The sequence below is a fragment of the Mugil cephalus genome, chromosome 9 (genome assembly GCF_022458985.1).
Source record: "Mugil cephalus isolate CIBA_MC_2020 chromosome 9, CIBA_Mcephalus_1.1, whole genome shotgun sequence".
NCBI lineage: Eukaryota > Metazoa > Chordata > Actinopteri > Mugiliformes > Mugilidae > Mugil > Mugil cephalus.
Window position 1 is genome coordinate 12,438,156 of NC_061778.1, and position 15,378 is coordinate 12,453,533.

Consider the following 15,378-nt stretch of genomic DNA (forward strand, 5'->3'; position numbering starts at 1 on the left):
GTCCAGTTGCCTTTTTTTAAACGTTTTTTGAATGAGATCAGTTCTTTGGACCAAATCCTCTGTCAGCGTGCCCAGTAGTTGTCGAGATATTTTAAAATCAAAAACTGTGAACTTCATCCAGGTTATAGTGTCAGCAACACCAGTAAGAAGTAATTATGTGGGGTCTACACAAGATTGAACAGCAATCCATCCAGTGACTGAGAAAATAACTCACTGACAAGTGGAAACTCAACAGCTAATTTTTTTTTTTAAAAAGAAAGTCCTGATATTTTCTCTACTCTCTTGCAGGATGTACATATAAACAGTGTACAGGCACCTAGTTCAAACTCTCTCATAGGGCTGATGGAAAGGGGCCCCAGTGCGAGGGTGTGGAGTGTGTTGATGCACTGTATGGTCTTTGTGGGTTTAAGGGGCTCAGTGTTTGTCATTGCAAAATAGGCAAAAAGGTAGCCACCTGGGGGTCCCTTCTTATCCTGGGGCCCCAAAGAAATGCTTGGTTTGCCTGTCCTGCAAAGTGCGCTCATGGATCCTATACATAATCCAAATTCCATATTTCTGTTATTGCGTCCGCAGGCTGCATCATAAAGTAGACATCTACATCATGTCTTTGTCATTGACTGTTGTTCTTATTGTAAAAGACCTGCCAGTCAACCTGTTAAATTTCTCTTGTTAAATAACTCCAAAGCCCTCCACAGCATGTGCACCGAGTGTGTGCGGTGTGTGTTTTTATAGACGGGGCTTACTCTAGAAAAACTCCCTCAGCTCTTATCTGCCTGCTGGTTTAGCCATTGAAGTTGCCCTCTCTCACAGAATAATGCACTATTTCACAGAATCACAGCGACTCCTCCAATCATTCACGCAGTCAGAGGGAACAAAGAACAAGCTTGAGATAACAAACTGGGCACTGAGAGGACAGCTTGCTAACAGGGTCCTGTGGGCATTTATTAGTGTTAAAGGTGCCTTTCCCACAAATTTCTACCAGCAGGACCCCTTTTTTTAAAAGGGCTTGGATTGTTGTTTAAGTGTAAGCTAACCCCAGCAGATCTCGGACCCCTACACACAAATGTTGGGCTATCAGACTGGAGGCCTCTGTATCCCAGACAATGAGCGCCTGTGTCTTGTTACAGGTGTGTAGAGCTTGCCAAAGACCAGGACGCCAAACATCTCTAGGAAATTTAAAACCTCAATTCGACCTTCATTCGTAATTTTTGCCATCACATAGCTCTCGAAATAAATGTCAGAACAAACTCAGGAGGTTTTGGGCTGCCTGCTTCAGGAACAGCTGAAACTCTCCAAAGGGCGCCCTGCTCATCTGCTATCATGCTTTTTCACTCAAACGCACCAGATGTTAGATTAACATTATTTCTGTACTTGTCGCCCCATGTGCATCCCACTTTGATGTTATAACTACAAACTAAAATTGTATTCTTTATTGATTTGGTACCCGGGAGGAGAGCAAACAAACCCACAGAGGAGGGAGGTCACATCAAAGTGCAGTGGCAGCCTCTGCAGCTGCACAGCCTCCACCTCTGCTCGGCTAATGCGCCCTGGTTTAATGGCCACTCTAATAACAGAGAGTAATCTAGGACAAGATTAGTGACGCCAGATATTCCAGCAGAACCACATCGCTTTGAATGTGCCACACCTTCAATGAACTGTACAACAGATTAGATTTAAGTAATAAAAACTCACATCTTTTGCAAGATATGAGACAAAATTTCTTCTTTTTTTCAGAATTCACGTGTGGCTATGATTGTAAGGTCATAAAGTATTCAAACGCTCCTACACCTTCATGATTTGTTGTCTAAAGTCATGTCTTGGGCCGCATGATGTAATCGTTGTCACTTGTTTCAGGTTAGTGAACATTAAATAAAAAAAGGGCCCTGCATCCAAAATATGCACATGCTGTTAACCTCTGTAGGTTTTCTATGTTTTATCAAACAACAAACGTTGTCTTATCACCATCATTTTATGATGTAATAAATACTTTATCTGAAGCCACGTAGCCTTTCAGACTCTGTCACACAGGGGGCTACTGCTGCCTGTAGCTAAATATATCGCCACCGCAAATTGGATTGAAAGCATCTTAGAATAAAACAGAAATGTTTTCTGCGAGGACCGCTTACAAAACAAAAAGGACAGGAACATTTGGTTTCAATGAATGTAATGGAACATTGAATTGGCAATTTTCTCGCATTGACTACAACTATACCAATGTGAACACGCCCAGTTCTTGCGTCATGGGAGTGGGAGGGGGGCGGGATTTCCTGCATAAGAAGCTACACCGAACGCCGAACGCAGCGTAGTAGGAGCGTAGCACAATAAGAGAAAGAAGCCGGTAGCTTCCACGTGTGGTCGTTGGAGCCCTTCGTGTCACAGTTTGAGACGCGAATTTGTAAATTTATTACAAGACTTATTTATAAGAAACTTTAAACGCGCGCAATGGCTGACATGATAAGCACAGAAGAAAGAAAAGAATCCAACGGCGACGCTCTCATCGACGTGCCTGTGGCCAACGGGCTGAACGGTCCCACGAAGAGCAGCCCGGAGCCCCTGTCCCAGCGGGTGTTGAGGATCGTGAGGGCCAACTTGCTGGTGATTCTGACCGTGGTCGGGGTCCTCGTCGGTGTTTTAATTGGACTCGGTGTGCGCAACGCGGAGCTGACGCGCACCCAGATCATTTACATCGGCTTCCCAGGTGAGCTGCTCATTCGGCTGCTGAAGATGATCATCATCCCCCTGGTGGTGTGCAGCCTGGTGTCCGGGGCGGCCAGCATCGACCCCAAAGCCCTGGGCAAGCTCGGCGGCTGGGCCATGCTCTTCTTCCTGGTGACAACCCTGATCGCCTCAGCCATCGGGGTCGTGATGGCTTTCATCTTATCTCCGGGCTCCGTGGCAGTCACCAAACCGGCGGACTTGTCTGAAAACGTGCCAGCGCACAAAGAGGTTATAGACTCCTTCTTGGATTTGATAAGGTGAGTGAGACCCCAGCGCTATCCCTATCCGCGACCTCGCACACCCCCGAGAGGTAGAGCGATCTTTTTTATTGAAGTTCCAAGTCCCCCCAAAATCCCGTGTCGACCCCGGCACAGGAGCCAAAAAGTAGGCATGTGGCATTATTACCCCCGCCTGTGTGCGCTCATGTGCTGTAATGGCAATACGCAGTTGCATCAGCTCAGCTGTGTTGAGCTGCGCCTTCGCGCTGAGGGGTTAACTCTCCAGACTGAGAGCCGGTGGATGTCACGGTTCGGACACGCCACTGTTAGAGTTGCCACTTTCAGAACAAGTAACCGCCACTAATTTAGTTTTATTCCACGTTTGTGTCTTTACTATATGGACACGTGGTGTTAAGCGACACGTGTGTGCGCTCTTCATCGCAGAGCCACAGGAAGCTGCCGGGAAGTCCCTGCGTGTTAACATGCAATTCGCCGATGCCCCCACGATAGTCGCAGCCCTCGCTGAATGGTTTCAGATTATTTCCGTTTCCCGCGCACTCACTTCCACGCGTCTACAGTAGCTTAGAAACACAAACTAGTTAATGTTTTGATGTTTAAATGGGGAACTCTGGGTGAATATACTCCATCAGAAACTTCCGTGACTTGTTTCTTTAAGAACCATGACTTGTTCGACTAATTTCCATTAAGGACCGGATATTACCTGACGTTGCGGGGTGGAGGGCTGTCTGTACCTAGAAAGAAAAGCTTGGTGCTGGTGTAACAACAAGCTGACAGTTTGGACCGGTTGAACTTGTTTAAACTTGTGCTTCTCCCACTCACCCCTTTCATATGTGTTTATATGTGTCAGTCCTTGGGGTATTCGCGAGACCTTTGCTGTCTCATCTATTGAGGAGGCAAAGAATGGGTAAACAGTTGAGTCAACAACACAGACCTGGTGTCACAGGGTTCTGACAAATGATCACACACATGTCCTTTTTTTAAAGTAACAGCTTTTACGTCAACAGTTTCCATGCATCATGTGTTTTTGTCCTAATAGAGCATGCTTGCTCTATTTGTGCCCATCCAGCAGTGGGGCGGTTGGCACGACTTATCTGTGTCAACAGCAATTCAGCAGATAACAGTTATGAAAGCTTAGGGCACCACACCTCAAGTTTTTGTAGACACACACTGTGATGTGATGGCACAATCTGAGATAAAGATCCAGGGATGTTCCCTCGCATATCGACCCACCGTGCTCCACTCATTAGATTACACGTTTGGTAAACATGTTCAGATGTGGACTTGTTTTCCTTCCCCTCCTTCCTGTAACACCAGCTACAAATGCCATGTCAGTGTATTACGAATGTAAGAAGGAACTAACCGATAAATACACCTGGAAATCAAAAAGCGCAGCCACAATTTAGAAAGAAAAGACATTTAGAAGGTGTTATTGTACATTTTTTTCTGTTGGTTTCCAAAGATCCAAAAATTGCAGCTCAATTTTTGCCTAAATTCGCCAAATTACTGTTATTTTGCAGATATTTAAAATGCAATTACCACTAATTCTTCAAAACCACTAGCCTACACAGCTACACCACCTAACAAAACCTTAGCAAATTGGCCACAAAGACATATATACCCATAAATAGGTACATTAATAAACCCAAACTGGGAAAATTCACTGTTGCAGTAGCAATGAACAGGCACTTACATACCATACGTAATATGTCCAGCGTTTTACACAGTATCTGAAACGTGTCCAACAAAAGTACAGAAGCATCTGTTATTTACCTTTAAAAGTGGTCACAACGCCAAGAACAATTTGGCTTCGTGTTTCAGATTAACTTGCAAGACTCTGTTCACATGCCATCTCGAAGGATATTAACGACTATTGCACAAGTCTTCTGATTTAATTCGACAGTACTTTGAAATGCTCAGGGCTGTTCCCCATGAATTATGGTGCTGTGCACAGCAATAGCTACAATTTTCCACACACCCCCTCCAACACTGTAACCTAGCCCGGGCCGCACTTACTAAAAAAAGTCATTGTGTCCAGAAGCTGATTTGCAAGAGCAGAAGGGCAAAATCTATCCGTTTACAGATTAATATTGTTACACAGATATGTAGCTGAGGACCTTATGTAACTGCGTAAACTCAGAGCAGAGAAGGGGTACTTAGAGTCTGGCTCAGTTATGCTTTTTTTTCTTTTAACCGGCCATTTCTTTTCTAGAATCAATGCAACATTTAACCATTGTTTAAAAAAAAAAAAAAAGTAGGTATAATTGTGACAGACACATGCTATACGCTGCACGTGCACCTTCATTGTGAACATACCCCTAAGCTTGCGCTTCTCATTGGAGCCTCTCAGCTGGTGTCCCGGTTAGTGTTCACGACCAAGGCCATGTGGAGTTTAGTGCGTGGAGTTGAGCTGTTCATCAAAGCATAAAAAAAACAATACAGCCTGGTCATTGTTCGCGGACACACACTCCGTTTATTGCTTTACTGGCATGCCGGCCTCCGGACGCCTTTTTTTTTTTCACTCATCTTCAGCCACTCCTGCATATCTTTGTTGACATTTCTTATCTCCGGGCCTTTTTCTGTTTCCCCACCATATTGCTATAGTGTTTGTCTACGTTCACAGGTGATGGCTAGCACCCAGCAGCGCGGTCACCTGTTGACTGGGAAGAAAGGGAAGAAGTGCTTTTTTTTTTTTTTTGTGTGTGTATTGTTGGCACGTCATCTGTGTTTACGCTCACCACTCAAATTAACCAGGAATGTTCCCTTCCGCTTGTCAGATCTGGGTGGTGTAGCGGGGAGCTGTGCATAGTTGAACTTAACAGAAGACTGGACAGGATACAAACACACACACACCCAGTTGTATGTGACGACAGTAGTTTTCTCACCCCATTGTATGTGTTGCACATGTATTCATTGGCGTATAGTTGTTGTATTTATATTTAGAAACACATTCATCTGTCTAGCAGTTTGTACAACACACATTTTCTGGACTTGATCGGGGTGGATAAACAAAAGTATAAACCATGACTTCAGAGGAAGTTTCACTTGATTTGGTTTTAGCTTGAGCTGGTTTTTCGGTACCCGTGCCAGGAGTGAGGAATGAGGAAGTGGATTATCTCAGGTTTCAGTTAAAGTTTACTCAAACATATTGTTCAAAGCTCAATCTGCCATATTCTCCAAATGCCCATGTGTCTTACACAGTGAAATCGTCCAACATAAATTCAGTCAAGTAATTCAAATTCATTGACTCTTGTTCCGTGAATACTGCACTAACATATGGTGCAGTTCTTTCGTTTAACCTTATTTGAATACTCAAACAGAGTCTGACATTTGCTTGAATTTTTTTTGTTTGTCCTTTTGTATCGGCCCGTGCTCCAGCTGTGGCCGCTGTGTGATTCACATGATGTGTAATCCTGCCGCACCGTGCTTCCAATAAAAGGGAATGAATGGCTTACTCTAAAGAGGGGGGAAAAAAAGGGTGGATTAAACTGTTAAACTCTCTCAGCCATTTCCACATGATCAACCTTGTGATTCTGACTGTTTGAAGTGTCACTGACAACCAGAGGGTTGAGGTATTAGCCCTGTAACCTCGCTGGTGACCATTCTGTAAAATTCTTTTTTGTTTTAGATGTAGAACCTGAAAACTAGGACTGTACAAGAGTTACGTTGTAGTTTGCAGAAAGTCTGGAAAGAACCCCCTAAAGGTCCAGACGTGAACTCTGTTTTGTTTTGCTCTTCAGCTTCCAAACTTGGAACAGAGACACATCTTCCAAAAATCTGGTACACCCCGTTCCTTACACATTTTGTTTTCCGTCTACAGAAACATCTTTCCCTCCAACCTGGTGTCTGCTGCCTTTCAGTCAGTGAGTATTGGATCTTAATTCCATTTTTTTTTTACATGGTCACCTTATAACAGAAACGTTTAAATAAGCTGATTGGGCCCCAATTGCGTGTATTAAACTTTCACCATTCCCTCTCATCCAGTACGCAACCGCCTACAAGCTGGTTACAAAGAATGGCACAAATGGCGTCCTCAATGTCACGGTGGAGAAGGTGAGAAGAGCCAGCGGCCTCCTGTATTAGTAAAAATGGACCACCATACAGGATGTATGTTCTGACTGTGTGCTTTTCGTGGACACTCGGTTGCCAGGTGCCCATCGGGACGGACCAGGATGGCATGAATATTCTTGGCCTGGTAGTCTTCGCCATTGTGTTTGGCGTTGCTTTGAGGAAGCTGGGCGAGGAAGGCGAGATCCTGATCAAGTTCTTTAACTCCTTCAACGAAGCCACCATGGTGCTGGTCTCCTGGATCATGTGGTAAGGAGGCCTGAATGTTTCTGGGGTTTGAGACAATGAAACGACTAATATGGCTTGTGTCTGTACAGAAAATACCTATTAAAGTATGTTTCCTCAGCGACTTAATCGACACCACTGATGTCCTTTCTCTCTTCAGGTACGCCCCCATTGGTATCATGTTCCTAGTAGCTGGGAAGATCGTGGAGATGGAGAACGTTGGCCAGCTGTTTGCCAGTCTAGGAAAATATATAGCCTGCTGCATGATAGGGCACGCCATCCACGGCTGCCTGGTGCTCCCCGGCATCTACTTCATCATTACAAGGAAGAACCCTTACACCTTCCTGTGGGGTATAGTCACAGCTCTGGCAACAGCCTTTGGAACAAGCTCCAGGTAATAAACTTGACTTGGTTGTTAAATATCAAATACCGAAGTTCTCTCTATCCTGAAATGCGCATCCCCCCACGTACGTACCCTCACGTCGCCCGCTTCTCGTTCCTCAGCTCCGCCACTCTGCCCCTCATGATGAAGTGCGTGGAGGAAAACAACGGCGTGTCCAAGCACATCAGCCGCTTCATCCTGCCCATCGGAGCGACGGTCAACATGGACGGGGCCGCCCTCTTCCAGTGTGTGGCCGCCGTCTTCATCGCTCAGCTGAACGAAACGTCCCTCAACTTCATCCAAGTCATTACCATCCTGTGAGTGTCACATCTGTGGTGTTATAGAAAGAATGCTGCCCACTTATCAAGCAGGGTGATTTGTGAAAATGGATTTACTTCAGTATCTAATTGTGTCCAACTGCCCTTTGCTATGTTTTAGTGTGACAGCTACAGCATCCAGCGTTGGCGCGGCGGGTATCCCGGCCGGTGGCGTGTTGACGCTAGCTATTATCCTGGAAGCAATAGGTCTCCCCACCACTGACATCTCTCTTATCCTGGCTGTTGATTGGCTCGTGTAAGTATACGACTTATGTGTGTTCATATGAATTAAGAGAGGAGATTCTCGTTTGGGGCCGTCTCCTAACCGCCTTCCAATTTTTTTTGTTCAGCGACCGTACCTGCACCGTGCTGAATGTGGAGGGAGATGCGTTCGGCGCGGGGCTCCTGCAGTTCTTCGTGGACCGCTCTTCCAAACAGGAAGACGGAGCCGAGCTGAGCGAGGTCAGGCTGGAGGAGGTGCCCGTCCCGGAGCAGTCGCCGCTCATCAAGAAGCGAGAGGGGCCGGACGCCGCACCCGTTTCCAGTGAAAAAGAGTCCGCCATGTAATCGAGCTGCCAGCATTTTCAGGAACCCCCGTCATTTAAACACTCCGTCAAGCTGAAACCTAAAGTTCAAGTCCCATTTCAACTTCATCTGCCCTGAAGAAAAGAGTGCAAGGAGACAGGATGCACATGCACACTACAATGCAAAGAAGAACTCTGTGACCTCAACATCTTTTTTGGAAGGACAGCTAAAAAAAAAAAAAGAGTCTTATGGGGCATTTGAAATCCATTTTATGCACAGTGACTTTGGTTTTTCTTTTTGAGGGACACCGTTAATTTGTTTAATGCAACATTTGGTTGTCCTCATCAACTTTGAAGTCAGAATTTAATCATGTGACTATGTTGTGTGTACGTGATGTGTCACTGTCATGTGGCCACAGAAACTGGACCTTCTGAAGGCGTAGTCGTCATTTATGAGAGAAATTACAGGAACTCACAGGAATGCGTTGGACTATTGCTTTATCCAGGAAACCCACACTGGCACAACTCCTACTTGGAAACCATTCAAATTTCTGACTTCAAAAGTTCACGAGGACCTCCACATACTACTGTACCCAGTCTGATAGTTTTCATCTTCTCTGTCTAGAATCCGTTCATTTTATTTTCCCACGTAAGATCACCAATAACGAACATGTATACATTTATTAAAAATGTGTCATAATTGGCTGTAGGGCATAAACATGTATTTTTATCATGCATTATTATAGCCATTTTCATGCAGGTCTCATCCAGTATATGTATCTGGCATGAAGATGGCTGTGATGATAGATTCCACTCCAGTGGTTCTCATGTACAGTGTGATGATTTTTTTGGGGTTTTTTTTTTTTTGTTTTTTATGAAGCACACCAAATGAAATCCTCAGTAACGTCCCAAAGCTAAATGGAGGACCTTGTTCTGTAGGACTTAAATGCAAGGACATGACTACACACACACACACATGATCAACGTCTGCCTCTCCAGATGGACACCAGTGCTGCGGTCGGGTGTCGCAACCTCAGGATTGAAATGTTATTGAGGGCTTCAACCTTCGACTGCTCCTTAAATACTCCGAGACCAAAAATAACACAGACTTGGTAAACAGGAAGGTGACCAGTGAACTCCTGGAGACATGTCATTGGATAATTACATTTTTTTTTTTTTTTTTAAATCTTAATAATGTTAAAAAATGGGGCTTTAAAGTGTGTGCGTAATGAGGACTATTTGTGTCATGTGAAATGTGTGGTGTGATTATGTTGAGTTTAGGTAACAAATTTCCTTCCAAGATGAGTAGCAACTGACTGCTGGTTGGTTTTGACTGTTTAAGTCTGAACATCTGAAGAACTTAAGAGTATAGATGTCAACTTATTATTATTAATATTAATATTATTATTATTTTGGCTCTGGTGGCCATTTAACATGAAATACTAGTTATGTGAGGTTGAAGTCTCTTATTATGTATTTGATAATTTTTTGTTTAATTGATATTTATTTCTCCAATCAAAATCCAAATTATTACTTTTTTTTTGACGCGATTCAAGTCTTCTTTTAATAAGTTGCATTGGTGGTAGATTTTTTATTTTTTTTTTTTTTTATATTATTGTTGGTCGTGTTCTTTTCATGGTCTTGCTCGGCACTGGTCGAAGCTGCATTTGAGTACTGTGCTTCCTTTTTTTTTTTTTTTTGTGCAAAAGGCTTGTTGCTTTGGAGGCCGTGTGATGAACCTGAAGATGGTTTGTTTTGGTGGTATTGTTCATGATTGCAACACAGTAACGTTGCAGAATGTTCCTTCTCCATCCATATCAACTGTCAATAACTGTTTAAGGGGCAAATGATTGCGCCGCATACTACTGTCGTACCCAAACTTGATCAAGCGTATCTTTGAACAGTTTACTTTTTCTCTGCTTTTGTTTTATACTCCCAGGGTTTCCCCCGAGAAGAAAATGATGACTCCGACAGGCCTGAGGCCTCAAATTTATACACAAAGCTATGCGTCGCAACGGCTTCACTTTTCTTTCTTTTATTGGTGCGAGGTTGTACAGGTGTCGTCATTCCTTTCTGAAGTTTTACAACACGTGGATGTTTGGCTCAGTTGTAGTGTTTGTGTTGTGTGTGTGGTTTTTGTAAAGATCTTCTTAGACTGGGGCTAGGTTTAAAAAAAAAAAAAAATAGAAATTCCCAGTTACCAATTTAAAGTTCTGTCATTAGGTTTAAAAGAATAAATGCCTTTTTGATATTATGTGGACTTGTCTCTTGGTATTCCCTGCGTGCTTAGTTAAGCTATGTACAAGTATTAAATTAAACTCCAAAAGCGGCTGTGTGGAAACTCCATAGCTGTGTCGTGTTACAATCCTACTGCAATAGCATGTGAGTGACGAGACGTGTTTAAAACGCACTCGGATGCTTTATGCTCATGCTTCCAGAAATAACCACACATGACTCCTCAGTGGTAACGATGCCTGATCAAATTACCAGGCGATATATGAACAATACTGGTCATCAATTCGTAAAAGGAATGTAAACACCACTCATTTCATTACGTGCATTGCACAGTACCTGCTTGTGTAGACTGTAGAGGACAGTCACTGGACCAGTTTGAGAGGAATTGGCAAGAGGCGTTCTTGTAAAGTCACATTCCTGTCTGCCTATTCACAAAACCCTTCGCCTCCTCAATGTCTGCACACGTCCTGCTGCCTTAGGAGTGACCATTACAATGACTGGGTGTGTTCTGCCACCTAGTGTTCAAGGACCGCAACCACAGTCGAACGTTATTTACAACGATCCTCACAACACAAAAACCAAAGACATGAAACAGTCACATTCCCTTTTATTTGACTGGACGTTAAATTGAGTGACACCTCAATACGTCTCACACACAAGCAACAACACTACAGAAATCATGAGGTACCCAGAGGATCGGGTGAGTTTTTTTTCACGTATATATATTTCAGAATTTAATTTCAGTCAATACTTCTCACATAGTAATAGATATGATTGAGCTAAGACTCAATAATGTTCTTTTATACTAAGGCCTGATAGAATAACCGTAACAAGATGAATGGTGGTGTTCTTCTCATGTCACTAGATGGAAATTTGCTCATCACTTCCCGTCAGCTATTCAATGGCATCTATATATATGTATAGCATTCATTCATAAGTTGTGCAAAACTGAAAACTGAATGAGTCAGTGCAAAACAAGGCAACAGGAAATGATAAAATACCTGTTACAGGGCAAAGCCACTTATTTAAAACAAATAATTATGTACAATACATTAAATTTTAAGATCATCTGAAATGTAGCTTTAGACAGTATCAATAATGTTTTAAATTATTCATTGTCTTTACAGCAGCAATGTTTATACTGTACTGTACAACACATACAGATTTAGTACACTATGTAATAAAACCAGTCTTTGACTATTAAATGTGTGTCTATAGTCAGTACTAGTGTAGAGTTTACTTTTTCAAGTTTTCACGCCTCTTACCACTCACACAAATAATGAAAAAAAGGCAGTTCAAGATTTGACTTTATGTCCAGAAACAAAATAGAAAAAATGTTTGCTTATGCTGTTTGGACTGCTGAGACCGTGTAAAGTCAAATAGCAAATCCAGTCATTTTGGCACCACATTTGTTTCCTGAAATCATCTTTCAAAGAAAATAATTTGAGGCAAGCTTTTCAGTGTTGAACAGATTAGAGACCCTCTAGTATTGCTTATAATTTACTTCTGTCCAGCCTCTTTTTTGTGGGATTGGGGTACTGAGGGTTCTCAATCACCCCTTCCCCAAACTTGAGCTCCAAGAAGGCTCTGTGGTTGTTGGGGCCGTAGGCAGTGATACCAGCGAAAGTCATGGGCACCAGCGGCTGTAGGAAATGTTCTGGGAACTCCACGTCTTGTTTGTGCTCTGTCCACGTGTCTTTGGTCATTACGCCATTACGTGGATAGAACGGCCACAGGTCAACATGCAGGTGGTTGGCCTCGCTGAACTGGACTCTGTAGAAGTCTCCTTCTACTGCACGCTCCCAGACGTAGCCATTAGCATCAACCAGAGAGCCTGAGTCCAGGTTCTTCAAATGATCACAGTTGGGTATGTCCTCAAGGTAGATGCCCAGGTCCACATCATAATCCCACGGGATGATGTCTTGATGACGAATAGCGCCCAGCAGAGTACCTCCTTCTAGCCAGTAGCGCACACCTGAGCTCTCCAAGATATTGATGACGTACTTGGTGGTTTCTCTGAGTGCTCGCAGGCAGCAGGGAGGCGTCCAGCGGTCCAGGTAAAGATAGTCTGGAGTGTCGTCCTGCACAGTTCCAAAACAGCGTGGCGTCTCTTTACTGCAGCCATACCACTGTTCCTTCCCATCAGGCAGCAGGAGGCGCTTCAGACCGAAGCTCCTCATGAGCTTCCCCGTAGCCTCCTTCAGGCGGGTGTCAGCCTTCCACTGGTTGTGAGCAGAGCTAAAGAGGGGTCGATGGTTGGCAGAGAAACAGGGGCTTTCCAACAGTTTGACCTTCCAGCCTCTCAAGGCCGTCTGGATGAAGAGTGATGAGAAGAGGGGACGTCCTAGAGGGACGGAGAGGTTAAAAAGATCCTCGGTGCGAATGAGGACTATTGCGTCTCCCTGTAAGGCCGTACAAACGCTCCCACTGCTCCCTGAAGCACCTGGCGAGTAGGTGGCTGTCCACTCTCTGAGGTTCACCCGCAGGTGGAGACATTGCACAGCGGATCGAGCCAGCACTGGAGCGGCCACCAGCCTCACCGGCCCCCCACCCTCACCTTCCAACTCCCTGATCAGCCTCTCGATAGCCCGAGGTTGCTCCAGCTCCACTCCATCAGGCACCAGCAACACAAACTCTGTCTGCACGTGAAACTCTGGCCTATGAGCTTGGGGTGGCTGGTCCGGGCTGGGGGAGAGCACTAGAAGCCGAGCGCCCTCTGGAAGCACCAAGGGAGGGTATGGAGACGTGTCGGACACAGCCAGGAAGGGAAGCTCAGGTCTGTGGCGGAGGAAGGAGTTGGCCACATCCCCAACATAATTCTCAAAGTTTTCAAACTCTCGAAGGAGAACAGTCACACGGGGGCCTCGGCTGTGCCCCTCCACTCCGACCACTCCAGGTTCAACTCCCACAAGCGCCCCTAGGCCTCCTCCAAGGCCGCCCGGAGCTGGCAGGGCGGCCCTCCTCGTGCCCCTGCCAAGTTCCTTCCTCTTCTCCATCATTTGCTGCTGGGCCCGGGACACATAGTAGAGAATGAGGAGGTTGAGGAGGATGGCGCCAGTTAGCAGGCCCTGGCAGAAACTGATACGCATGGCAGCTAATGTTTACTTCCCAGTTTCTCTAAGGGGAAGAAGTTCCGATTCAATCAGCAAACCCAGGGGTCGGGTCTGGGGTCACCATTAATGTAACAGCTGATGAATTCACACAACCTGTGAATGACAGAAAGAATTATTGTGGTTTAACTTTCAGTCTAACATATACATATAAACTGTGTAAATATTCCTAGACTGAATAACACAGAATAACACAAAGGATATTTGTGATATTGATAACTTATTTGAAATAGTAAGCAGTTACTTATCAGTGAGTTAATCGAGGCATTACCAGCATTTTATAAATAAAACATGGATAACTGTATTAAAGTCAAACACCACAACTCACCTTCATTTGAATGAACCTGTGTTTTATTCTTTACACATCAATCGTTTGCACGACGTGGCCCATTATCAGACACTTTAGAAACGTTAAACCGATTAACCCTGTCGTGCTGGATTCCATGATGATCTGTTTCAGCTCTGCCAGCATTGAAGTAAGCGTGACTGGAGCGGCAGCAGCAAACACAAACATTAACGTGCATTCTCAACTAATACTTATACAGTTGGCCTCGGAATCAAGTCGCCGACATTTAAAGATAAGCCCCACAACTTAGTGAAGACCACAATATGTCATTAGCTTGTAACTAAACATAATCACAGCTACACAGATTTAGCATTAAGCTAGCAGGCTTGCCGTCCCTGTTGCCCTCAGCAACAGACATACTTCCGGTCACCATCCTTCAGAATAAAACGACCGAGGAAAAACAAATGATTTTTTTCAAAAATCACACACGCATCCGAATATTATATTATATTATTATCTATATATAATATTATCATTACCGTGTTATTTAGTTTTCTCCGTTTTAGAAGAAAAACACACATCCTTTAACATCAGCTATTCAATATGATGTAGGAGGTAAAGACGTTTGCTTTTATCGTGAGTATTGGAAAAATACATTCTTTGCTTGTTTCGTGATACGCTACTTTAAAGTCTCCTTCTTTACTTCAGTAGATTGCCTCATATTTGTGTCGTCAGACGTTCTTCAGGATTTGATTTTTCAATTTTCTTTAAAACTTGAATATACAAGTGTTCATTTTTAGAACAGGGAGTCGTGGATATAACAGATCTAATCATCATGTACGGCATGAGCAACCCTAAATGCCTTTTAAAAATCACGCGTGCGCAGATTTCTTTTTATATTTACGTACAAACCGGAGGTAGTGTTGCAGATATTTCGATCAGCTTTATGATCATCAAACATCTCTGCTCACAAAATGGCAGGAAATGAACTCCCCTAGCGACATGTTCATTGTGTATTACAGAATACATGGCCCTTTATTTGTCACCCACACTGGGCATTAACATCAGCAAACACAAGGGGGAGGAAACAGATCCGGGAGTACAAAATAAGAGTCACAAACACAACTTAAACATTTGTTTTTAACAAATGACATTGAACTGCCGCCCTTTGGTGGCGTTTTATCTCGTAGTTGTTCGTACGTTACCAGTAAAGAATTTGTGCAAAAATGGCAAACTGGCCAACGAACAAGAAGCGAGGCTACAAACGTGTGACTCGG

The 15,378-nt window shown here is 44.0% G+C and overlaps 2 protein-coding genes across 2 annotated transcripts; one reads left to right on the plus strand and one right to left on the minus strand.

Annotated features, from left to right (window-relative positions):
- Nucleotides 1–2,270: 2,270 nt before the first annotated feature.
- Nucleotides 2,271–10,724, plus strand: slc1a5 (solute carrier family 1 member 5). Its single transcript, XM_047594895.1, has 8 exons — nucleotides 2,271–2,975; nucleotides 6,775–6,817; nucleotides 6,939–7,007; nucleotides 7,105–7,271; nucleotides 7,408–7,641; nucleotides 7,752–7,946; nucleotides 8,068–8,202; nucleotides 8,297–10,724. Exons 1-8 carry the CDS (start codon nucleotides 2,443–2,445, stop codon nucleotides 8,511–8,513), a joined length of 1,593 nt encoding a protein of 530 aa, XP_047450851.1. The 5' UTR covers nucleotides 2,271–2,442; the 3' UTR covers nucleotides 8,514–10,724.
- Nucleotides 10,725–11,295: 571 nt separating this feature from the next.
- Nucleotides 11,296–14,512, minus strand: LOC125013935 (fukutin related protein). The gene is made up of 2 exons (XM_047594894.1): nucleotides 14,144–14,512; nucleotides 11,296–13,911 (listed from the first exon to the last, which is right to left on the minus strand). The coding sequence occupies exon 2, from the start codon at nucleotides 13,792–13,794 to the stop codon at nucleotides 12,199–12,201; it is 1,596 nt and encodes a 531-aa protein (XP_047450850.1). The 5' UTR covers nucleotides 13,795–13,911; nucleotides 14,144–14,512; the 3' UTR covers nucleotides 11,296–12,198.
- Nucleotides 14,513–15,378: the final 866 nt, after the last annotated feature.

Excerpts from the sequence above, each read along its gene's own strand:
- slc1a5 (XM_047594895.1), top strand. The coding sequence starts at position 2,443 with ATGGCTGACATGATAAGCACAGAAGAAAGAAAAGAATCCAACGGCGAC. Across the intron at positions 7,272-7,407 it reads CTGGTCTCCTGGATCATGTG|GTACGCCCCCATTGGTATCA; the intron begins GTAAGGAGGCCT and ends TTCTCTCTTCAG. Across the intron at positions 7,642-7,751 it reads GCCTTTGGAACAAGCTCCAG|CTCCGCCACTCTGCCCCTCA; the intron begins GTAATAAACTTG and ends CTCGTTCCTCAG.
- LOC125013935 (XM_047594894.1), bottom strand. The coding sequence starts at position 13,794 with ATGCGTATCAGTTTCTGCCAGGGCCTGCTAACTGGCGCCATCCTCCTC.